Source organism: Elgaria multicarinata, chromosome 3 (genome assembly GCF_023053635.1).
Source record: "Elgaria multicarinata webbii isolate HBS135686 ecotype San Diego chromosome 3, rElgMul1.1.pri, whole genome shotgun sequence".
In the NCBI taxonomy this organism is placed as follows: Eukaryota; Metazoa; Chordata; class Lepidosauria; order Squamata; family Anguidae; genus Elgaria; species Elgaria multicarinata.
Genome location: NC_086173.1, coordinates 81,051,509 through 81,074,825, shown reverse-complemented (window position 1 = coordinate 81,074,825; position 23,317 = coordinate 81,051,509). Strand labels below are relative to the sequence as shown.

The 23,317-nt window shown below is 38.8% G+C and overlaps 1 protein-coding gene across 11 annotated transcripts in view; it reads right to left on the bottom strand.

The window, feature by feature from the left end:
* The window catches only part of RAPGEF6 (Rap guanine nucleotide exchange factor 6), a 163,359-nt gene extending 140,396 nt beyond the window's left edge, over positions 1–22,963 (bottom strand). For 8 of the 11 annotated variants that reach the window (XM_063120713.1, XM_063120717.1, XM_063120715.1 and 5 more), the window contains exon 1: positions 22,557–22,962. In XM_063120713.1, the coding sequence (XP_062976783.1) occupies positions 22,557–22,625 (69 nt within the window). In that variant the 5' untranslated portion in view covers positions 22,626–22,962. Of the gene's footprint in view, positions 1–22,556 lie in introns of all 11 variants that reach the window. The other 3 variants (XM_063120721.1, XM_063120723.1, XM_063120724.1) reach the window with 1 other exon arrangement.
* Between the last annotated feature and the right edge of the window lie 354 nt (positions 22,964–23,317).

Genomic DNA, 23,317 nt, shown 5'->3' with positions numbered 1-23,317 from the left:
ACAAAGTCACACTCCCCCTGTCCTTCTCCCGACATAGGTCATCATACAGGGCGACCAAGGCTGTTTCCGTGCCAAAGCCGGGCCTGAAACCCGACTGAAATGGATCCAGATAATCAGTCTCATCCAAGAGTGTCTGGAGCTGGCCCGCCACCACCCGCTCAAGGACCTTGCTCAAGTCTCTTTCATCAGTTGGGTATACTGTCATTAAGGTTATTATACGTCTTAGCAACAGCAGAGCCTTCAGCCCCAATACTGACACTATTAATACATTTACCATGCTAAAAACAAAATCCAATCATTTTCCTTTTTATCAGCATTTGATATAATGACCCTCCATACATATTCTATTAGTTTATCGATTTAAGTGATATTACATTTGCAGTCCAAGCTATAGCTCCTGTATTTCTCTCATGGACGCAGTTGTGCATTATTGACTACAACACCCACAAACCCCAGCCAGCATTGCCGGTCATACTCTAATCACATCCAGGCTACTGTAATGTGCTTGATGAAGGGGTGACTCTGAAGAAGGTCTGAAAACTGAAGGGTAGAGAATATGATTACCAGGATGCTGGTGGGAGCCTGCCAACCAGAACAGATGACATCAATTCTCTATTAGCTGTACTGGTTATCAATTTTTGCCAACAAAGCTCTAAACAATTTGAGATCAGGTAACTTGAAGGACCTATACAGGCATTACAATCTGCCTCAGAGGCTTTGCTAATATGCCCCCCAGTAAGATCTGTTTGGTGGACATCAGAGACAAAACCTCTTCACTGAGGACCCTCAAAATCTGGAAAACCCTCTCTACTAAGGTATGTACAGCTCCAATGCTGTCAGTTTTTCCATGAGTTTTAATTCCCATTTATTCCCAGTGGCTTTCTCATAAGCAGTTTTAAAATTAATGAGCCATTTAAAGGACTGGGCATTCCTTTTTGGTTAAAAGTATTATCTTTTCAGCTGACCTATGCTTTATAACAGAATTTTGTACTGCTATATGATTTTATTGTATTCTATGTTTTTATTTTTCATGAGCTACCTTTGTAAAGACTACATCCTAAAAAACCAATGCTATAAAGATATTCAGAGTTGTTCAGATAACCAGTGAGGAACCTCAGGTTCACATGTTTTCCCCTCTTCCCCCACAGTCATTTGACTTGCCCTGCAAACATGAATCTAATTGTGGCTTGAGATTCTAGTTTGCATGCAAACTATGGTCCTGCAGTTTGGATGAAATGAGAAACTATGGGTTACATCAAACCAAGATTGGATGGAGCAGATTCATCACTGCTTGTTCATATTAACACCATATCATGGCTTGGGGCTACCTTTGAACAATTCCAGAAAAAGAATCCGGTCACTCTTCACACATTGATTAGCCCTTATTCTGAAAAGATGTCAGAAGGCTTTAGACACACCAGAGAAAACTTCTCAAACAAGTGAGCATCTAAAATTATTATAAATGATTTTTAAAATGATGTGGTATTTAGTCACACAGAAACACAGTATGGCCTTTGGCATCTCCCACTAGCAGGTGTTACAGATACTGTATAATTTACCTGTTGCTATTACTATATATGAGGTGTAAGCAATTTAAGATGTAGGATATTTCCAGCCCAAGGTTTTGCTCCTGGCCCTCACAGTCCCATGCTGCTGTTTGGCAACACACCTACACGCCTTTAAAAAAAATGAAGAGAAGTCTGGGGCAACACTTTTAAAGAATAAATACAATGGAAAGCTGGATATGGCACAAAGGCCCTGAGTTGCTTGTTTCTGTTAGCTGCAGCCCCTTTGGCATACAATGACTTTGTCCCTTGACACTATGAGTATGGCCCTTGATACTGAACAAGAATTGTCCAACTCAATTCCTCTCAAAGAGTTTTCCAGAAAAGCTAGGACTGGGTATATCCACCTTATACCAGAGAGAACCCTTTATCAAAATTCTCCTGAGCTACAAACATTAAGAAGGAAACTAAATCCCAAAGGGCATTCAACCCAATTTGAAACCACAATCTGCAGATGAAAGAGACTCAAAAGACAATTCCCTATCTCACTTGAGGGCATCAGATATGTGCCAGGATCTTGCAGGATCAAACTAGCTACAAATACAATGCCAATTGTGCATCTATCACACCAACTGGCACTCTACCAAAATTTAAGATGAATAGCAATGCATGGAAAAAATTGAGAGTCTCAGAATGTGTTTTTTACTTGTTGAAGAAAACGCACGCACACACGCACGCACACACACGCACACACACACACTGCGAAGATGCAGAGATCTTGAGAGCTGAACAACAAGTTAGGCAGCTGTGGAGAACTGTAACATTCATTCCCCACCCTGTTCCTCCCAAAACAACATAAGGCAGCAAAAGAGGATGTGAAGCAAGCCTGTTTGTCAGGGCCATTCACAGGTGTTCTGAGTGTGGAAATACATCTGTTTCCAATGTTTACTAGCACATTTGCACTACCAGCAACTATCAAACTGTTCAAGGATTCCATATTTTCCTCCAAGGAACCCAAGGAACATAATTCTCCTCCTTTCCATTTTATCCTCACAAAAACTATCCTGCGAGGTAGTTTGGGCTGAGAATCTGAGACGGGCACCAAAGTTATTCATTGAGCTTCCAAGGCCAAATGGAGACTAGAACCCAGATCTCACGAATCCCAGTCGAACACTCTAGCCGCTACACCACACTATTGTTAACCCAACAATAGCCATCAGTTATTTGAGATTTTTCTTCCCCTCAAACAAACCATGATGTCTGGATTTGAACGACACAACAAGCCATGCCTGGATGGACAGTTTGGGAACCGGCACCTAGCACATGCCAGCATGTGCTGAAGATTAAAACAAGCAACCTTGGCTTCAAATAAGCCACAGCGACTTGTTTTGATTGTGTGAACTGGCACAGTGACCGGGTTTGCAAGATTGCCGCAGCCCACCATGGCTTATTTGAATATTGTTTCTCCCTCCATCAACCTTCACGCCCAGGTTTGGACAACACAGCAAATCATGGCCACCCCAACCCACCAGATGGGCGGAATATTCAAAATCACCTCCGACATACGCCACAACCACTGTGGCTTATTTAACCCATAGTAGGCTGCGGTCATCATGCAAACTGGCCCAATATATAAGGGGTGTGTAGAAAATCACAATTGCTACTCAATGAATGCAATGTTTAAGGTTTTCTCCCCCTTAATTTAATTAAAAGAAGCTGGAACCTATCTGATTTCCTTTGCTTCCTGTAGAGGCCCACTTGTAAAAATAGTTCCTAATAAATTCTTTGATGAAAGTGCAGTAACATCATCCAAGGGATGAAAATAAATTTTCTTCAGTACTTCAGGACATTTCAGACAGCAAACTGCTCTTCTTTTACTACCATAGTTTTTCCCCAAAGGTCTAGCTGCAAGACATACTAAACCTTAAGCCCCTTGATATATAGAATATTTAGCTTTCATTGACTCCAAATATTAAACTAATTCAAAGCAAAACTTAAATCACATGTCACTTAGGAATGAGATTTAAAGCACACAAACACAGGATTTTGGTTTTTAAAACACCTGAGAGCGACAAAATAAAAACCTCAAAAGTAAACTGACAACACTGAGACACAAGCTTGGGACTCATTTGCACTAGTCCTTAATCAATTGCAGTAGCAATCAGACCCAACAACAAAAATAACAGAAGATCAACAATCAAGCTGAGGCTCATAATATTAAAAATTGTGGATTTTATGAAGAATTTACAAATTCACACAACTAATGTCATCACAACAAAAATTAAAAGCAATCAGCTTGAATAATTTTTTAAACATTTGTTTCAATCAAAAATTGGTCTTCTTCAATGAATTAGTGATATCACTACATTCATATTTTCTTTGCTTAGGTGAGTCAGTGAGTGTAAATTCTGTGCTTTTTTTTTTACTCCAGTGCATTCTTGTATAAACTCTGGGTTTTCTCTTTATCCTTTTTCCAGGACTGTGGATATGCAAAGACTTTTACTGCTAATTACATAGCGGCATGACAAGAGTTTTTAAGTTATGAGTACTTAAAATAACTTGTACTACACCTGATCTTAGCCAAATAATATGTTATTTTGCCACTATTTTATTTGTTTGCGAATGGCCTAGTTGGCTAACAAGCAATAAAGATTCAATTACAAAAAATAACTTGTAATTTTTAATATCAATTTTAGCCATCTTCAACCATCAGTTTTGGTCTGGTTTGCAGGTGACACCAATGTCACGTCATTGTTCTTTCACACATTTAACAGCTCAGACTGAGAGGCAAGATTCTATTTTTCCATATATTTATATAGAAATTATGATTGCAGTAATACTACTAGACCAAAAATGACCTATTCTTGGTCAAAACGCTATTGGTGTTTTGTCACATACAAGGATTTCATATTTACTCTAGAGAAGCATGAAGTTGCTTGATTTAAATTCTTCTGGCAATCAAATTTTTATATGAATTTCTAAAGTATATGTGAAATTCATTATTCTTTTTTTGCTATTACACATCCCAGCCAGAATTCAGAAGTGGTTTTATCATGTATTTGAGAGTACCCTTTTCACTTTTCCTAAAGCAACCTATGTGACCTTTGTATTATTTCACCTCATCTGATTGCTACGACTTTCTTGTTCAGACAATCAATTAGGAATTAAAATTAATGAACAGACACAAGCTGACTGAGAGCTCTACCTAAATGAAACTCTATATACAAATGAAAGATTAAAAACATAGTAAGAGCCCTGCTGGAGTAAACCAATGGCCATGATCCGAAATCTTCCAGTTCTATTGCCTAAAGCTAAGCTCACAAGCAGGAGACTGACATGCTACACACTACAAACTGCTTATCACAATATTCTTGTCAACAGGACAAATCTGCTTGACAAGTACTAACAAGGGGGAGAGATTTTCAGTGATGGTCACTAGGTTGTGAATGTCCTCCTCAGAGACCCGCCTAGTGCTTATTTTAATGCTCTTCCAGCACCAGGTGAAGTTCTTTTTTTTCCTCTAAGGGCTTTCAAACTATGTTTGGTTTTATACTAATTTAGCTCTGTGGATTTTTTATTTCTCTGGCCTTTCTTTAACTGAGGGCATGTCTACACCTAAGGTTGTAGCAGGAGGGAGGGGGAGGATCGTGGACTTACCTACTTCCATGATCCTCCCCCAGCACCTATGTGGTTGCACGATGTCCCGGAAGGGAAGAGGGAAGTTGCAGGCGCGTGGGGGGGTTTGCCTCATGCGTGGCGAAAAAGCTAAGTAACACCCCCCCCCATTTCAGGGATAGTGAAATTGCTGGGGGGGGGCAATGGGTATTGAGCCACCCCGTGCAGCTCCATGCCCATTTGAGGACCCAGGAGGCCGTGCCACACCAGCCATAATCCTTGGGGTTGTCTCGGGACCGTGGAAAAACTGGGAAATCTCCAGTTTCAATTATCCCGGGGAAATATCTAGTCGTCCCCAGTTGACCCCGGGATTCTCTGTGCATCATTTGGACACACAAGGACAACCTAGACGACCCCAGGATATAGGCATGGTGCAGACATACCCTGAGTTAGTGCTGCAAAGTTACTTTTTTCTGCTCCGTTTTAAAGTGTTTTAAAAACATTTATAGTGATGCTGTATTAACTGTGCTTTATTGAAATTCTGTTTATAATAATGTTCTTGTTTATTCCTGTGAGCTGCACATAGATCATCTGGTATAGGGCAGGTAATTGCATGTATATATGTATGTATAAAGTAAAACAACAAGCTACCTCAAGTATGCCATTTTTCCTACTAAGAGTATTTGGCATGTAGGAAAAAGGATTCAACCCTCTTGTAGATCATCACTTTTACATGACAACCTACACGCAAATTTACAAAATCCATTGAGGAGAAAATAAACTATAACTCAGTTTAAGAAATGGAATATGAAAATGGAAGAAAACATAAACTGGTAATGGCGAAACTTCAATTCAGCTCTTAAAGTGACAACATGCTGTGGCTCGCATGGGTTATTTAACCCATGACAAGCCGCAGTCCCTTACGAGTGCCAGTTTGCATATCCAACTGTGTTGTGTCACACAAACCCAATGAGCTTGGGTTATTCAAGGATTAAACAACCCTCATGTAACCCTAAGACAGACCATGGTGTTATGTGAGGATTGTTTAATCCTTGCATTACCCATGTATAATGTGTTTACATGAGACAACAATCCCTAGTGGGGGTTGCATATTCAAAATGGTGACCACATGCACCCTGCACACACCATAGCCTCACTATGGTTTAAATAACCCATGGTGGACTGTCATGTCATGCAAGCAAGTCCAGCATGATACTTAACAAGGTGGGGGTAGCAAAGGTTGGCCAAGTTTGCTCAAGTGTGCTCATAACAACAAATTATGTGGGTTGATTAAAGCAAGAAGGAGTTGTAAAGAGCTCACCAAACTGGGAGAATAGACATCAAAACAGCAAATGAATTTCAATGTAAGTATAACATGATGCATGTTGGGGCAAAAACATCCCAACTTCGCATATAAGCTGATGGGATGTGAGCTAGTGGGGACTGACCAAGAAAGATTTTGGGGTTGTTGTAGAGAGCTTGATGAAAATGTTGACTCAGTGTGCAGCTGCTATGAAAAAAGCAATTCCATGTTAGGCAAAATTAGGAAAAGAATTAAAAATAAAACTGCCAATATCATACTGCCCTTATACAAATCTGTGGGACAACTACACTTGGAATACTGTGTATAGTGTTGGTCATCACACCTTAAAAAGGATATTGTAGAGTTAGAAAAAGTGCAGAAAAGAACAACAAAAATTTTCAAGGGGCTGGAGCAACTGCCTGCGAGAAAAGGCTACAACATCCAAGACCGTTTAGCTTAGAAAAAAGGGAAGACATGATAGGGGTGTAGAGATGTGAAGGCCAGGAAGAAAACCGGGGGGGGGGGGGGGAATAGGGAAAAAATGTTTTTTTTTTCAATTTTTTTCCTGAAAAATTGAAAAAAATGAAGAAAAAATGGATTAATGTTTGAATACACTGTACTTTTATTATACCAAATGTAATGCCAAACCAACTTGGACATAATTACATTTTAAGTTCCTAAAGTAACAAAGTGCCTTTCAATCTGTAAAAAGTGCTAATATTGCATTATTTCAATTTTTCTGAAATTTTCCTTTTTTCCACACACACAAAAAACAAGAAAAACATTATTTTCCTCATGGCTTCAAAATTTCTGGAAATTTTACATCTGTATAGGCGTGTACAAAATTATGCAAGATGGGAAGAAAGCTGAGAGGGAGGCATCTCTCTCTCTCTCTCTCTCTCTCTCTCTCTCTTATAATGCTAGAACTTGGGGTCTGAGCCATCATGGCTGTTCTTATGTTAAAAGCTGTGACAAAAGAGGAATTGGATACTGATTAAAGATGACAAATTATGATGTGTGTGTAAATATTAAAAAGATTTAAAAAACACAAGATGTACTTTATTTTATTTATTCACTTATTTATTTAAAAGCTGTATAAACCACCTTTTAGGTAAACACTCGCAAATTTATGGAGAAGTTCAAACAGAATTTAGGGGTCAAGATCCCTGCATGTGAATAAAAATATCCTTTTCAGCTCATTCCTCTGCATGACAGATTTGTTAGTATTACATTATTTGATATCAACAGTTGTGTTCATGTGAAAAGTTAGCCAGCATTACTGAAGAATGGTAAACACCACTGCAAGTTGACAGCAAAACACTTAACATTAACATAGCATACTGAACCAGCACATGGAGAATAGTGCATCTCTTTGAAAAGAATATCCTCTGAATGAGCTAAATTTACAATGCAAATTTTGAGAACATGCAGAAGAACCACTAGGTAACAAAGTTTTTTCTTACAGCCTGTTCTTGGTCTTTGAAAGGTCACAGCAAGCTGAACTCTTTGCTAATTGTGTTACATACTACAGAATTTCCCAAGTACTTTGTACGTTTTAAGCAGATTTAGTGCTTTACACTTAATTTCTTAATTGGAATAAAGCATTTTGCTCAGAACTGAAGTATTTAAAACTGAAGCCTGTGTTCTTTACAACCAGAATCTCAGCCAGAATCGTTTGTTCTGTAGAATAAGCCCTAACCATTTTCCGTCCAATCATTATTTTATCAATAGTCTCCTATTGGACCTGTTCTGACAACACGCCAAACCATGGTTTGGCTGCTAACCCTTTTGCAGCAAATGATTAGTGAGCGTTTTTAAACCATGGTTATGTAGCCACCATGGTTAAGAATAGTTTACACAACATATTAAGTCATGGTTCACGCAACACATTCAGCCATAATGCTTAGTTCAAAATGCTTAAACACCGTAGCTTAGTGTGTTGTCTAAACAGGGTCACTCTTTTCACTTTCAGAGACTTCGTTAGAAGTGAGCATAAAGCTCTGCCAGAGTAGTTCACAAATGCTTGATTTAGATGCCTTTAGATGCTCCATTCAGCAGCTAAATAGTATCAGAAATCTCTCTATATATTTTCTTCCTAGTTATCATGTATACTGGACCACGATTAAGAACACTCTCATTTAGAAGCGATTATTGATGTGTCTCACTAACCTAAAAACTGAAGACCTGCAAAACAGGTGATTAAACTTTGAGCACAAAAATATATCAAATTTTATGAGTCCAATTCAAATTTTGATATTATTAAGCTGTATCTCAATTGCCCAACATCTAAAAATGAATATTGTCCACTTTAAGTCCACCTATGCATTACAAACAGATGCTTATGAACTACTTGAGTGTATTCTATAGATTAACAAACCTTTCTATAACAAAGTCGGAAAAAATGTTCTTTAAAAAAATTGCAAACCCTCAAGAAGAAATCAAGAAACCTCTTATAACATATTCAACAGATACTGATCAAATGTGGATTGGAACAGAAGTTATTTCCCCCCTGGGGATAGGTTCAGGTTCTGTTGCTTTACTCTGAAGTACAACCCACCCTACCAATCAGCTTATTGCAAGAAATTGGCTGGGAAAAGATAGTATAATATGAGGAAATATGAGGAAATAAACATTTAATGTAGCTTTTCAACAGCCTTCTACATAGTTCAATAGGGAAGGAAATACAATCCACAACACTGTATATATTAAATAGATTGGCCATACACAAATGCATGAAAAGTAACTCCCTGAAACTTCTGCAATGAGTACATCTCAGAGATACTATGTAACTTGCCAAAAACGGAATAAAGTAATATAACCTGAAAAAGGTTCCAAACCAAAAAAAAATGAACTATTTTTTCATAAACAGGAAACACAGCACACCCCTAGCATTTCAATGCCAAAACATCAAATGCAATAAATTACTTCTGATGTTTAAATATTATCTAATTTTGCATGCCAAAAATTAAAATATTATCTAATTTTGCATGCATGGTGACTGTTAAAAATATTGAAGCTTGCCAAAATTCTTCCATGTGTCGTTACTTGCTGAATTTAATTACTTTTGAAGTGAGGGTACTTGTGCTGTTCTAACTGCTCTGCCATTTTAAAAAGTCGGTTATTACAATTTGATCCTGTATATAGTATAAAGTTAGATGAATATAACATAATTAAAATGCATATCAATTTATTCCTCCTCTAGCAAACACTTCACAAACACTTTCTTAAGTAAAACTTAAACAATAGTTTAAGGTATGGGAAACAAAGCATCTTTGGAGATGAAATTAACAAAAGCTAATTAATAAAGACTGGAGGCAATTAAAATGACCATGAACTGGAAGATTTTAAGATGTTGATTTTTTTAAAAAAAGAAAGAATAAGAAACAAAGATCTAAAGCAGCTGAGCAGAAAAATGAATATTCAAGACACTGAAGAAGGGACAATAAACATGGATACAAAGTTCAACAAAGCAGACCAAAGTGTGGAAATCAGGAAATGTAATTGTAACATGTTGCTGAGAAGAGAAGTAGAATCAATGTTTGTTTGTTTTAACTGGAAGAACATTTATTGAGGATGACTTGTATCTAAAACAATGCTGTGACTGAGGAATTTCTTTAAATTAATCTCAAAGTGCTTGTCAAATGTAGGATATACATAAATTTTAGTACCCCAAGTTGTGCCAATTTGACTAATACAAGAAAACAGAGTGTTTTCTTGTATTAGTGTGACAGAGCAATCCAACATGTGAAGAGCTTATATTAGACAATGGTGACAGGATGTAGGATGCCCTGTAAACGCTGGAATACATCCGCTCAAGATTATTTCTTCTCTCTCATAGAATAACAGATATTTTAACATAGATTGCAAAACAGTTAATTTTTCTGACCTTCTAAAGATACTAAAGATCGTATGTTAGATTACAATCATTATCCTTTCATTTTGGAAAAGGTCTATTATTAGAATTACTTCAAACATAATAAAATAATTACTTTAAACATAATAAAACAGTCCACATGATAGTACAGTTCTAAAATTCAAGAGGCCTAACACAAGAGTGGTCCAAGTTCTAGATCCTCAGAATCATTTTTAAAACCACAACACTTATACCTTTTGCCTTTATACAAACACACATTAATGTGTTAATCAATCAGAGCAGTAACTGTATCAGACCAGGATAGTAGGTCTGGAGGAAAGCATTAGACACTTCTTTGGAAAGCACACCATTAAGGTGTGACTAGCAGTGTGTTTTCCTTGGCTGAGTGAGGGGAACCACTGGACACTGCTTCTGGATGGTGTGCAGAGCATCTCCAGAAAGAAATAGTCAGCAGCACTTCCACCTAGCCGTTCCCTTGGGAAAGACTGGGTGAAGGGGAGTATTGGATGCCAGTTCTGGAAGCCACCCAAGAGCACCTTCAAGATGGCATGCCCCCCACACCTCAAGAAAGAAGAGGTTGGATGGTGCTGCCTACTGGTGCTCCATACAACTTTAGTAAGCCGTACCACACAGGGGCTCACTTTGCACTTAATGGCAACCGTTGGATTGTTTATGCTGTCAGTCGTTGGGGCCAAGCAGTAGCAAGTGAGCGAGCAAGCATGCTGCCTCCAGCCTAACTCGCCACTTCCGCTTTGCATCCACTTTTTGAAACAACCCCAAAATGCCCCGTTCCAGGGTTGTTAGTTGTGAAAAACACCACATTCTGGATAGTTGAGGATTAAACCGCCCAGAGTTTGAATGCATAATTTGCTGTTGGGTTAGAACTCTGGATTGTTGAACCATCAACGACCCAGGATGCCTGGTTCGGACATCACAACTAACTAGAGAGGTTTATCTGGAACCTACATTGTACTCTTTCCAGCATCAGCTGAAGACCTTTTTTATTTTTCCAGAATTTTAGTATTTTATCATCCTAGTCTTTTAATTCTGCTGTTTTAAATCTGTGTTTTAAATCTGTAAAATCTCTGCATTGCTGTTCAGTTTTATTCTGGTTGTACTTTTATATTGTGGTTTAAGTTTCCATATTTTATACTTTAAGCTGTACTTTACGGTTTTAATTTTTGTGAACTGCCCAGAGAGCTTCGGCTATTGGGCAGTACAGAAATGAAATAAATCAATAAAATAAAATAAATAAACTAAGGAACTTCATGAATCATTTTGGAAAACATATGTAAAGCGTAAGTGCTGAGCAGGCGAGAGGAAGTGCACCCGCGCTCTCTCCCACATGGCCCTGCCAATTCATGGGTTCTTTAACCCATGAATTGACATTACATGCAAACCAATCACTGATATAAAACACACACTTCTCCTATTGTTAGCTTACTTTTTCCTTAATTCTGATACCGAACAGTATTAAGATAAAAAGGTTCTGTGATTTATTTCATAGTGACATCTCAGTTTTCTTGCAGATAGGGGTTAGGGTTAGGATTACTTATTTATTTATGTATTTATTACATTTATAAACCGCCCCACAACCGAAGCTCTCTGGGTGGTTCACAAAAAGTTAAAACAGTAAACATTAAAAAGTATACAGACTTTAAAAACCATTAGAAACATAAAAACAACAGTATAAAAACAACAGTATCCAATACTTCCTTAAACACAGCATGCAAAACCTTTCTCCAATTGGGCTATGAACTTTGAATCATAAGAAATATAAGTATGAGGAAGAAAATGAATGATGTTATGTTTTTGCAGGACCCTTCCCTGAATATGAAACAGAACTGAATGTGAGATCAGATGCCACAGCAACTCCAGGCTCAGATTAGAAAAGGTGCACTGCAAGGTGGCAAGACTTGCAACTCATTACCTACACAAAATTGTCACAGAGGATCCTCTCTGCACACTACAAACAACCATTGCCAAACAATTTCTGCCTTGCAAAGGACAGATGAATCCCTGTCCCCTGATCTGAAGCCCTGAGGAAAAGGACTTGGAGGGTGCAATTTCCCCATCCATTCCTATTGAAACATAGAAAAACAGGTGGAAAAGAAGCAGGGGCTTCTGGAGGCCTTGATAGCCTATTCTCTTTTTTTCTCTGCCCTGGTCAGACATTTGTGGCTTGGTATGTGCTCTCTCGCTCTGTCTCCGGTCTCCTTTGCAATATATTCTCTTGAGTTCAGCAGTCTTCTATGGCTAGCTGACCTTCTCCGTTCTACATCACCCATGCCTTTTAAGTATCCGCTTCAGCCTGTTCTTCCTCCATCTTCTTTCAGCAATCTCCTTCCTTTTCCCTTTCCTGCATGCTGACCATACTTGTTCAGTTACTTCTTTCTCCTGCATGCCAGATGCTTCCCCTTTGCTCTGACTGGTGCCCAAGTTTCTCTAGAGTACAGGATTTGTCTAGTCCATCTACATCAAGCTTGGACAACCTAGGGTGCACAGGCCACATGCAACCCATGCTGCTCACTAGTTCAGAACAAGCCAAATTTGACCCATTTTCTGCACTACAGTGGTTTGCCAACAAAATTCAGGGGCTAACCCACAGGTTTTTTTGGGCATACATGGACTTGCCTACTCCTGCTCTACGTCTAGGGGTGAAGGCATGTTGGTTCAAGAATGGCAGCTGAACTGTCAAAAAAACTGCTTGCAGCTCCCTATTTAACCGCCCTTGACCAGTAGTTCAGAAAATCTGAACCGTGCAGAATAAGCACACAACATAGCACCTACCCACACTTGCATTGCTCCTCACAGGCATTAAAGAAATGCAGCATGGGAAGGAGCCATGTCATAGGCTCTCTCATACAGCCTAAATCTTCCAACATTACAAGTGTCTCCCATATCACAAAGTTAACATCAAAAAGGGGCCCAATCCTATGCTGCAAAGTGTTGAAAATCAGCAATGGGCTCCCCCTCTTCTGATCCTGAGAGCCAACTTAGCCCACTGTGCTCTTACAGAGTAAAAGAGAATGCCAGCTGAATATAGTGGGAAGATAGAAATGTTGGGGGGGAGGGCCTTTGTGGCTCCCAAGTCCCATTCACAGTCAATGTATGCTCAGCAGGACCAGGGCATACTATCTCCAGGGAAGCAGCATGCAGAAGACAACAGCAGAATAGCAGTGGAAGAATCACTGCATGTATTATATACTGTCTCCATGGAACAGCAGGCAAAGTATGGCGCATTAGTCACCACTACTACTGCTACTCAGTCCAGATTTACATCAAGCCATTTCAGGCTATGACAGAACAGATCAAAAAGCATTAATTCAGGGCCAAAACAGACATGATTTCAAATCCATATCTAGCAGTTATTTCCTTTTTTGCTTTTTTACTCCAGAGTAGGTGCAGGGTGCTTGAGCGAGGCTGGGCCCAAAATTGTGAGGAAAAGTTTAATGTTCCCCTACCTTCCACAGAAGGGTCCTGTGCCTACTCTAGAGTAAAAATGCAAAAAGGAAATAGCTGCTAGATGTCGATTTAAAGTAATTTCTGATTTGGCCCTTAAAGGCAGTATTAATTCAGTACTGCTGTTTATAGCCCATGGTTTATTGTCCTCTATGAAGCCACCTATAGTTTCAAACAGGGACTTTGTGAAAGCGTTGGCTGGCTCCACCATATTTTTTTCACAACTCTGAAATTCTTTACCCTTGATGTAGATCCCAATTTGCTTGAGTAAGCACCCTATATACAGGGCTATCTGCACACAGAGGAAAGAGTGGTAGCAAATCTATATATGACTGTTATTTTGATTGGATCCAATATTTCCTTCTTTTAACGGTAGCATCTCCTGAACAGAGTTCTACCGTTCTGGCTGGTGGAAAGGAAACAAGGCCATTTTTGCTCATTTCCTCTTCCCACTGCAACCCCAGCACTACCATTCTGGAAGGTAACTCAAGCCTTTGGAGCAGACTCTTGGAAGGTACAGTAGGCTGCAGAGGGAGGGGGCATTACCAAAAATCAACTCCTCCCATATTCCACCAGCAGAATTCCTCGATTGGATCAAAAGCCTTCTTACCACAGGACCCAAATTCTGGATCCAACTCAATGATTGTTTAATAGATCACTCTTCAGCCAAAAGCAATCGGGACAAGGGAAGCATGTAGCATAAAAATTTTATACTTGCACACTGAAACCTTATGCAAATACTGCCTGATTGGAGACATATTTGGAAGCATTCATAAAGAGGCATATTTCTTTAAAACAAAAGTTAAGGTTGCCAGGTTTGCCCCAGCTGACAGATCCTGCCCCTCCACTCAAAAGGGCAAGGTTACGCACATATAGACAACTACCAGCTCTCACTGCCTGGTATGATTTAAGTGCACTTGCTCTAGAAGTATACAATGCTTACAAGCCAATTACCTGGTAAAAGACCCGGTGTGAAACACTGTTATACGTAGAAACTGCTTCTCTTATGGTAAAGATTATTGCCATACTGCTTTAACAATGTCCATGAATAAACTAAGCTATAATATGTCTACTAATCATTGGCTGACCTATACTATGCATCTTAAATACTGCGTTAAGTATGTAAACAATTATAAAATGGCCATGTCAAGACTCTTAACTGTCAAAAAACAGAAAGAAGTATTTTAATTCACATGGGCTGCAATCCTATACACTAATCTTCCCCAACCCAGTGCCCTCCAGATATGATGGCCAATTCCCTATACCCCTCAGTCAACTTGGCTATCAGGAGTTGTAGTCACTTTACCTGGGCGAAAATTTCATTTAACTCAATAGACTTACTTCTGAGTAGACATGCATAGGAATGCAGGGTAGATTGCAACAAATTTTAGCAACTCTAGGCAAACTTTAAAGCAGCTTGTACCCTCTCCTTTGCATTACATATGGGGTAATGGATAGGAAAGCAACATTAGAGGTAGACTTTTAATCAACTAATCAACTATAAGTTCATTATGACTACTGAAACATACAAAAATAGTTTTAATTAGACCACTTAAGGATTAGTCTCAACATTTTTACCAGCTTCAGAAAGCATGTCACGTTCCGCTTTCAAGTCATCTCAAGAAATGACCGACTATATAACACAGTGCAAGGGTTAAAAACCATTGCATAACCATAAAAGAGACCATGGTTGTTTAACTCTTGCGCAGCCCACACGTGCTGGATTTGCAAGACATGACAATCCCCATATTCAAAATGGCAGCCACACATATCCCGCCCTTCACCACAGTCTCACCTGTTGTGCAACCAACTCCAATGAAACTGTATGAAAACAAAGAAAAAGAAATACAAAGACAGCTATAGCCATGCAGAAAAATTAAAAACATCCCTTATCTGACAACACAAAGGAAATTCTTCCAAAGGATGCATCCTACAATTCAGGATATCCTGACTCACTGATTCAGGTTTGCCAATTGACCTTTATGCCCTCAACAAGAGGAAGCAGCAAGGCAGGATTTGTCCCAAACAAACAGGATACAAAAATGGGCCGTTATCCTCACCTGACCATTAAGAAAAGTTTTAGATTTATATTAAAGCAAAGCCAAAATCTGACATAAAGGTCATATTAATTTTTCAACATTTTGTACATGTGCAAAGGCCCAAAACTATTTCCAGAGATAATTTAGATACATCAGATAATTTATTCAATAATGATAAATTGAGAAGTTGTTTAATCAATATATAATGACATGAAAGAAAAAAAATGAATGAAGTCTAACTCCTTATTGCACATAAAAGATTTAAGCACAAAATTTATGGGAAGCATGAAAAAAAAATCCTCTACTTCAAAATACCAGTTATTTCTGGAAACAAGAAGCAGATGTTTTCCTCTGTTTGGCTCAGCTGTGCAACAGCACAACAGGCCTTTTGTTATGCTATCAGCAAGAATTTTATTACTGGCTTTTCTTTTCTTTTTTACAGTGTCCATCACTAAGGAATCTGGGTGCGTGGTACGCTTGTATATTAAAGGAGAATTCACAATAATGGCATAAACAGAGAACAGTTGCAACGTGAACTACTTCATTAGTATTCTTCCATGATTTTAAATAGACAGAAAAAAGGGTTTGAAGTACAATAATCCAACAAAAAAGTATTTTAACAGGATGTGTCAAAATCCAAGAAAGAATGTCAAAAACCAAGAACTCAAGACTGTATGATGCAACACGAGAGTCATTCCCAACAGACTGAGTTACAAAAATAAAATAGTTGATGTTTATATTCCTTCGTTTCAAAATGTTAAAATAAAATCACAGGAAATAAGTACCAGATAGTGTATTTGTTTACTATTTTATTTCTTCTTTTGCTACCTGTAAATTGCAACCAATGCTTACTATTAACATTTTCGACCTTTACATGAGACAATCCACACCTAAACACCCAGCACCACAAAACTGAAGAGTAAAGTAGGAACTGACCCGCTTCACTGTGAAGGAAAGGAAGAAATATCAAGGAGCATTTCTTAACATTTTATTTTACCCTAATATCCCCTCAAGAAACTTTCATTATAACTCAACAATGCCTCTAAAGTTCATTGTACTCCTGCATGCACACACAAGAGGCTTTTCATCACAGCAGTCCCCAATGCCAAATTACATACTAAATATCTTGCTAGTGATTCTATTACAAAACAGTAATGGAAAAAGTGTACAATACAGATTTGTTCATGTACAGGCATAGATTATGGCTGTTCCCTACGATCAATAAGTAGATTATCACCACCATGGATAATGAAAATGGCTGTCTTCTACATCTAAATTCTGGTGTACTCTACACATGGTGTAACCTGCACTTACTCCCAGGTAAGTGTGTATAGGATTGCAGACTTATTCTCCAATTTTAAATCACTGGAGTTATGTTATGCTTTCATAATGTAACATATTCTATCTGTTTCAAACAAGAGCCTACATGTTAATATATAACTTTTGCATTTTACACAGTTAAGAATTGGAATTCTACCAGAAAAAAGAAAAACTCACTTCTACAGAATACTTCTTAATGGAATCTCTACCAATAAAATTTAATAGCTTTATTAAGCACATTAAATCTTAAAGTAGACTAACAATTCAATCCTATACTCTGCTTACTTAGAAATAAGGCCCAATGAACTAGAGAGTCAGTGTGGTGTAGTGGTTAGTGTTGGACTAGGAGTTGGGAGATCCCCACTCAGCCATGGTTTCCCTTCACTGTATGACTTTGAGCCAATCACAGACTCTCAGTCCAACCAACCTCACAGGGTTGTTGTTGTGAGGATAAAATGGAGAGGAGGATTATGTACGCCACCTTGGGTTCCTTGGAGAAAGAAAGGTGGGATATAAATGCAATAAATAAATAAATAATAACTCAATGGGGATTACTCCAAGCAGACATACTATTCTAAAAGTACAAAGCAAAGTTAATTTATACCAATATTATGGCATTTCTACTAATAATATGTCTACCAATGCTAATTGCCACCTTAATTTGGTGCAAAGACTTATGCAGGAGTTTAATTTACACAATAGGCTTTCCCACAGTTATTACGAAGAAAATACATAATCGCATAATTACAAAAGAGAATAAGTAAATGTGGCACAGTTATTATTCCAACTGTTGCACAGCAGCCGAATCCTATACAAACGTATTCCAGAGTAAGTCCACTGAACTCAATGAGACTTTCTTTTGAGTAGATAGAATTGTTCTGTTATGATGCAATCCTATGTATGTTTAGCATGCATGGCTGTTGGGGCATGCTGGAATTGTAGGACTTTTTACTGTCTAAATTGTACCCTTAGTAAATTTAAACAATGGCCATTATTTCCTCAAACTTGCTGAAGTATTTGCATTTCCATCATTATTATTTTTCACATTGTTCAAGTTTCCTAACTCTCTCTCTCTCAACTACATGATACTACAGGGCTACAAAAATATTCATATCACTAGAACAGTGTTTTAATATTAATAAACTTTGGTTTGATCAGTAAGTACGGCTTCTACAAACCACTTTCCTGTATTTGACTGGGAAACTGTGGTTTGCTACAAACCATGAATAGAAACTTCTAACTGCATAAAACAGAGGAGGAAAGGGGATGACGCAGTACATGAACCCAAGATTCACCATGTAACATTCCTTGAATGCCTGAATGCAGCCAATCTTTCAAATACCAAAACAGTAGGTTCATTTCAGGTACTAGTTGTTTTATACTGTTGTTTTATACTTTGAATGTTTTTAATTTTTGTGAATTGCCCAGAGAGCTCCAGCTATTGGGCGGTATAGAAATGCAATAAACAAATAAATAAATAAATAGGGATTTCTAATGCCAGTGACATTTTATAACTGCCACATACTCCCATACAGTATGTAGACAACTTTAGCATATAATAAATTGCATTTTTGGAAATGTTCTTGTATAATATTTCTCAAGTACAAACAACAGTACATAAACTTACACTATGCTTTCTTCAAACTGGGGCAGAAAAAAAATCCCATATTTATAGGGGCTGGATCTAATAGTACCCACCTGCCAATAGAACAGACTCCACTGGTAGAACAGATTTTCCCTTCAATCTGTTCCAGACAATTGGGGGATGCTCCAGAACAGGTCTGGAGGAAGCACAGGGGGGAAAGTAGAATATGATGTTCTATTGGGTAAACTTAAAGTTCACTTTAACAACATCCACTTAACAACACTGTATTCTGTCTGTAAAAACAAAAGGTGCTTGGATTCATTCCTTGGATCCAAAGTTGTGTTGGGCAGCAGGAAAACACTTCTACTCTCAGGAAGTAACCTCTCCAAATTCTAGAGATTCCCCTGTATCTCTGGCAACCCCCTATGCCCCACCCCATGTTTTTCCAGACGTGCCTTCAATTTTCCGTATGTCACAGTAAAGATTACTCAGTAATGTGCCTTGCCCACACAGCTACCAAACCACCACCAGCCTTTTCCCCAACCTTGAAGATAAGGAGAGGCAGGGAACACTGCAAAGCTTCCGAGATAACCCCCACCCACCTCTGTAGCTTCAAATTATTTATTACATTTTTATACCGCCCAATAGCCGAAGCTATTCAGAAGAAGTCTTGTCATTTGGCCTATTCACCAAAAGCTGGTGCTCACGATGACGAGTAACTGTTCAAGACTGCCAACGGATCTTGCAGTTATCAATTCTAATTAGAGCAATAACCTTGACCTATTGTAGAGTTTTCAAAACTCTATTACTAGGAAGGAGTAGGATAGAAATCAATCAATAAATTTAGGCACAGAATCACCTCTGCAATCCAATCACATACATATTTTCTCAGGATCAAACTAGATTTGTCACGAACATTCCATGACTGGAATTGATGTCTTTTTCTTTTATACAGATCACAGCAGATGGAGACTCAAATCAAGGCCAGACCTTGATTGGGGGGAATTAACCCTTTCCTTCATGCTGCTTCCCCCCCTTCAAAAAGTATTATTTATCCTGGCTGGAAAAACTTGCAGGTACAAGACAAATAACCACTTCAGGGAGCTGGTTTTCAACAGGAAAGGGGTTGTGGGGGGATTCCCACCATGAAATCAATGCAAATTGCACCTCTCACAGGTGGAGTGGGGAGTTTAATTTTTTTTAAAAAGACATTGGGACCTCCAGTCACAGGATTCTGGTGTCACATCTAGTTTGATCCTCAAAGGCCTGCAGTATTTATTTATTTATTTCATTTATATCCTGCCTTTTTTCCATCAAGGAACCCAAGGCTGAGTACATCATCCCCTCTCCATGTTATCCTCACAACAACAACCCTGTGAAGTAGGTTGGGCTGAGAGTCTGTGACTGGCCCAAAGTCACTCAGTGGGTTTCCATGGCTGAGTGGGGACTAGAACCCAGATCTCCTGACTCCCAGTTCAATACCTTAGCCACTACTATACTACCAAAGAGTTTAGAATTTCATTGAATATTTAACTGTACTGCTACTAGACATATGCAGGTCCAGGAAAAAAAGGAAGTTATTGGCCCCAAGATTGATAGATATCATCCCCTGAGATTTCTCAAATGATTACTGATAAGTGCAGGACCTTTTTAATTCAAGCAGGTCTCTTTTGCAAGTTAAGCCATATTATTTATTTTCCTATACATATATTCCAATTTACAAAATATAAAATCACGGAACAGTACCTAAAACATCAAATAGATCAAAACCCAACTATAGTACAAATTAAATAGATAAAATAAAACCAGCAACATATACTGCAGAAAATTCAACCCTGGTGATCTTAAAACAAACTCAAAAGAACATTTAAAGGCTATTAAAACACCTGGGAGAATAGCAGTTCTTCACCTGGTGACAAAAGGTTCACAATCAGGCAAACCTCTCTGGGAAGGGCATTCCACAATTGGGGTGCCACTGCTGAAAAGGCCCTAGCTTTGATAACCACACACTGAACCTAATTTGGTGGGGACATGCTGAGAAAGAGAGACTTTGGGTTTTCTGTTAGAGTTATAAACTGCCCTGGACTTTTTTTTTTTTTTTTAAAAAAAAAGGTCTGACTTGAAATATCTTAACTGTATGCTCAAATCTTCAGCAAGAAGAAACACAACACTACCAGTCAGAAGTACCGGGTTAGTAGGAACTCATTTACTTCATTACTTCAATACAAATGTTTCATTTAATTTCTATCTCACCCCTTCCCAAAGTTCTGAAGAGCAACAACACACATACCGGAAACAATAGCTTAAGGGGAGAAACATAGAGAATATCCATATGTTGTATAGAAATTAAACTACCCCACATCAGATTAATCCTAAAATGTAAATTTGAAAAGAAATAAACTCTAAACTACTAGGACCCAAATGTAAGAATTAAGTACACTTGGCTAAGTTTAGACTAAGACAAAATTGAAAGTGGAACAAAGATTTTGTTCTAAGGGCAGCCCACCACCCATCAATATTTCTATTAAGTACTTTCTCCAAAAAAAATCCAGTTCAGGGAACAAGAAACATGAAATGAAGTAAAGTGTTGCCAAGTCCCCAGATCAGAAAATAGAAATATTAAGACGAGGGGGGAATTGTAAGAAATGCTATTTTCTATGTCCTATTTCAACACACTTTCTAAAAAGATCTTGTTCCAGGATTCTTTGCTAACTGAAGTATCAACAGAGAACAGATGCTTCCCTGTCTCATACAGAGTCAACTGTAACATGATTATCTTCCCAAACTACTCTTCCTCTCTTTGCCACATGTAATCACAGTACAAAAAAGCAAATATGATTCAAAAGACTCCATTCAGGACTTTTAACAACAAAAACATTCTCAGACTAAGAACAGAGTACAAAATCCTATTAAAACTGGACTTACATAACTTACACTAAACCCAAAGTATTGCTGTTTGCTAGTTAAGAGTTTAACTCCAAACTAGTGTTTTAGCAGAATTACAGGGTAATCCCATATGTGTCTACTCAGAATCAAGCCTACTAAGTTTCCTGGCTTACTCCCTGTAAAGTGGGCATAGGATTGCACCCTTACAGTGCAATCCTATCCAAGCCTACTCAGAAGTAAGTCCTATTGAGTTCAATAGAGCTTACGTCAAGGGGAGTATAAGACTGCAACTTATATCTGCACATTTCTACTCACTTACCTAGTTAGCAATTTATATATATAGCAACGTACATTGATGATGCTATATAAATAAATAATAATAATAATAATATTGGCATAATTAGTATATTTTAAATTAGGCATCAGTTTATGCTGAAATGCCTAATTTTCCCACAAATGTTCGTCAAGACTGAAATAAACATCATTCAGCTTTGATGTACGCCTATCCTGTGCCACAGGCAGTCCAAGTTATTCTTACGAATGTGCTCTTAAATGCCTAAAATTCTCAGAAGGCCAGAGTTGAAAGTACTTTTTTTTAAAAAAATGCACCACAATACTTGCAAAATGACAGAAGTTGAGCCACTGCATTGGTGTAGATAAAGGCAAAACAATTTCTTACATGAATAGTATTTCCATGTGTATGTCACTCCATGTTCACAACACACATGCAGACACACATTTTATTCCATAGATATGTCAGAGTCATGGAACCACCAATAAGTATTCCCAGCAGAGTATAAACAGAGTCACATCAACATGCGTGCTTTGTCGCCTGTGATGATGCCCTCCCAAGTTCAGTGCAGTTTCCTAGGTGGAAGTCACAGCAGTGTGAAAAGTTCTTATGCCAAGCAGCAGCGACACTTAAGCAAAAAGAAACATAAAGTGAAATGTTTACAAAATGAGATACCTCTTCAGTCCTTTCCGATGGCTTTTTCCGCAAAGCTTGTTTAATCCTGGGATCCACAAGAGATGTCATCCTATTACGCTTGTTATCCAGTTACAGAGTTCTTCGGGGAAAGTTACTTTCACGAAAGTGTGAGAGAGAAATATTCCGAGTTCACAAGAAGCGAGACGGATTGGTTTTAAGTCCAAGCAAACCCCTGAGTTACAATGACGCTGGAATGAAGACTTTTTTTCTCTCTCTCCCCCCCCCCTTCCTCCTCCTTTTTTTTCTTCTTTCGTAACTAATCCCAAACTGGCAAATCTGAGGAACAGAAAGGTTTCACCAAGGCAGGGCCGTATCCAGCCGGGAGAACTCTGGCTCCACCACCGGGCCCGCCTGTGGCAGACTTTCGGGGGCGGCGGAGTGCCGCTCGCTTACTCACGAGGCGGCAGGGGATGGGGGCCTTTTTCTGGCTCGCTTGCTTACAAGCGGGTGAGGGGGGTGGGAGGGACGAGTCTCGCACGACGTGCTCCACTCGGCTCCCTCACTCTCCAGGGCGCGAGAAGCGGGCTCTCCAACCGCAACGTCCCAGCCGGCCACACTTGCAGGAAGTTGCCTGCAAGTCCGGCCGGCTGGGGACGCCGCGGTTGGAGAGCAAGTCCGAATGAAAAACCACCACCCTCGGCCGCCGGCCACCTCGTAAGTAAGCGGGCGGGCGAGTGAGCGAGCAAGTAAGTGAGCAGGCGGCAAAAAGAAATACCAAGTAAAAGCCAACCCCGCTCCCG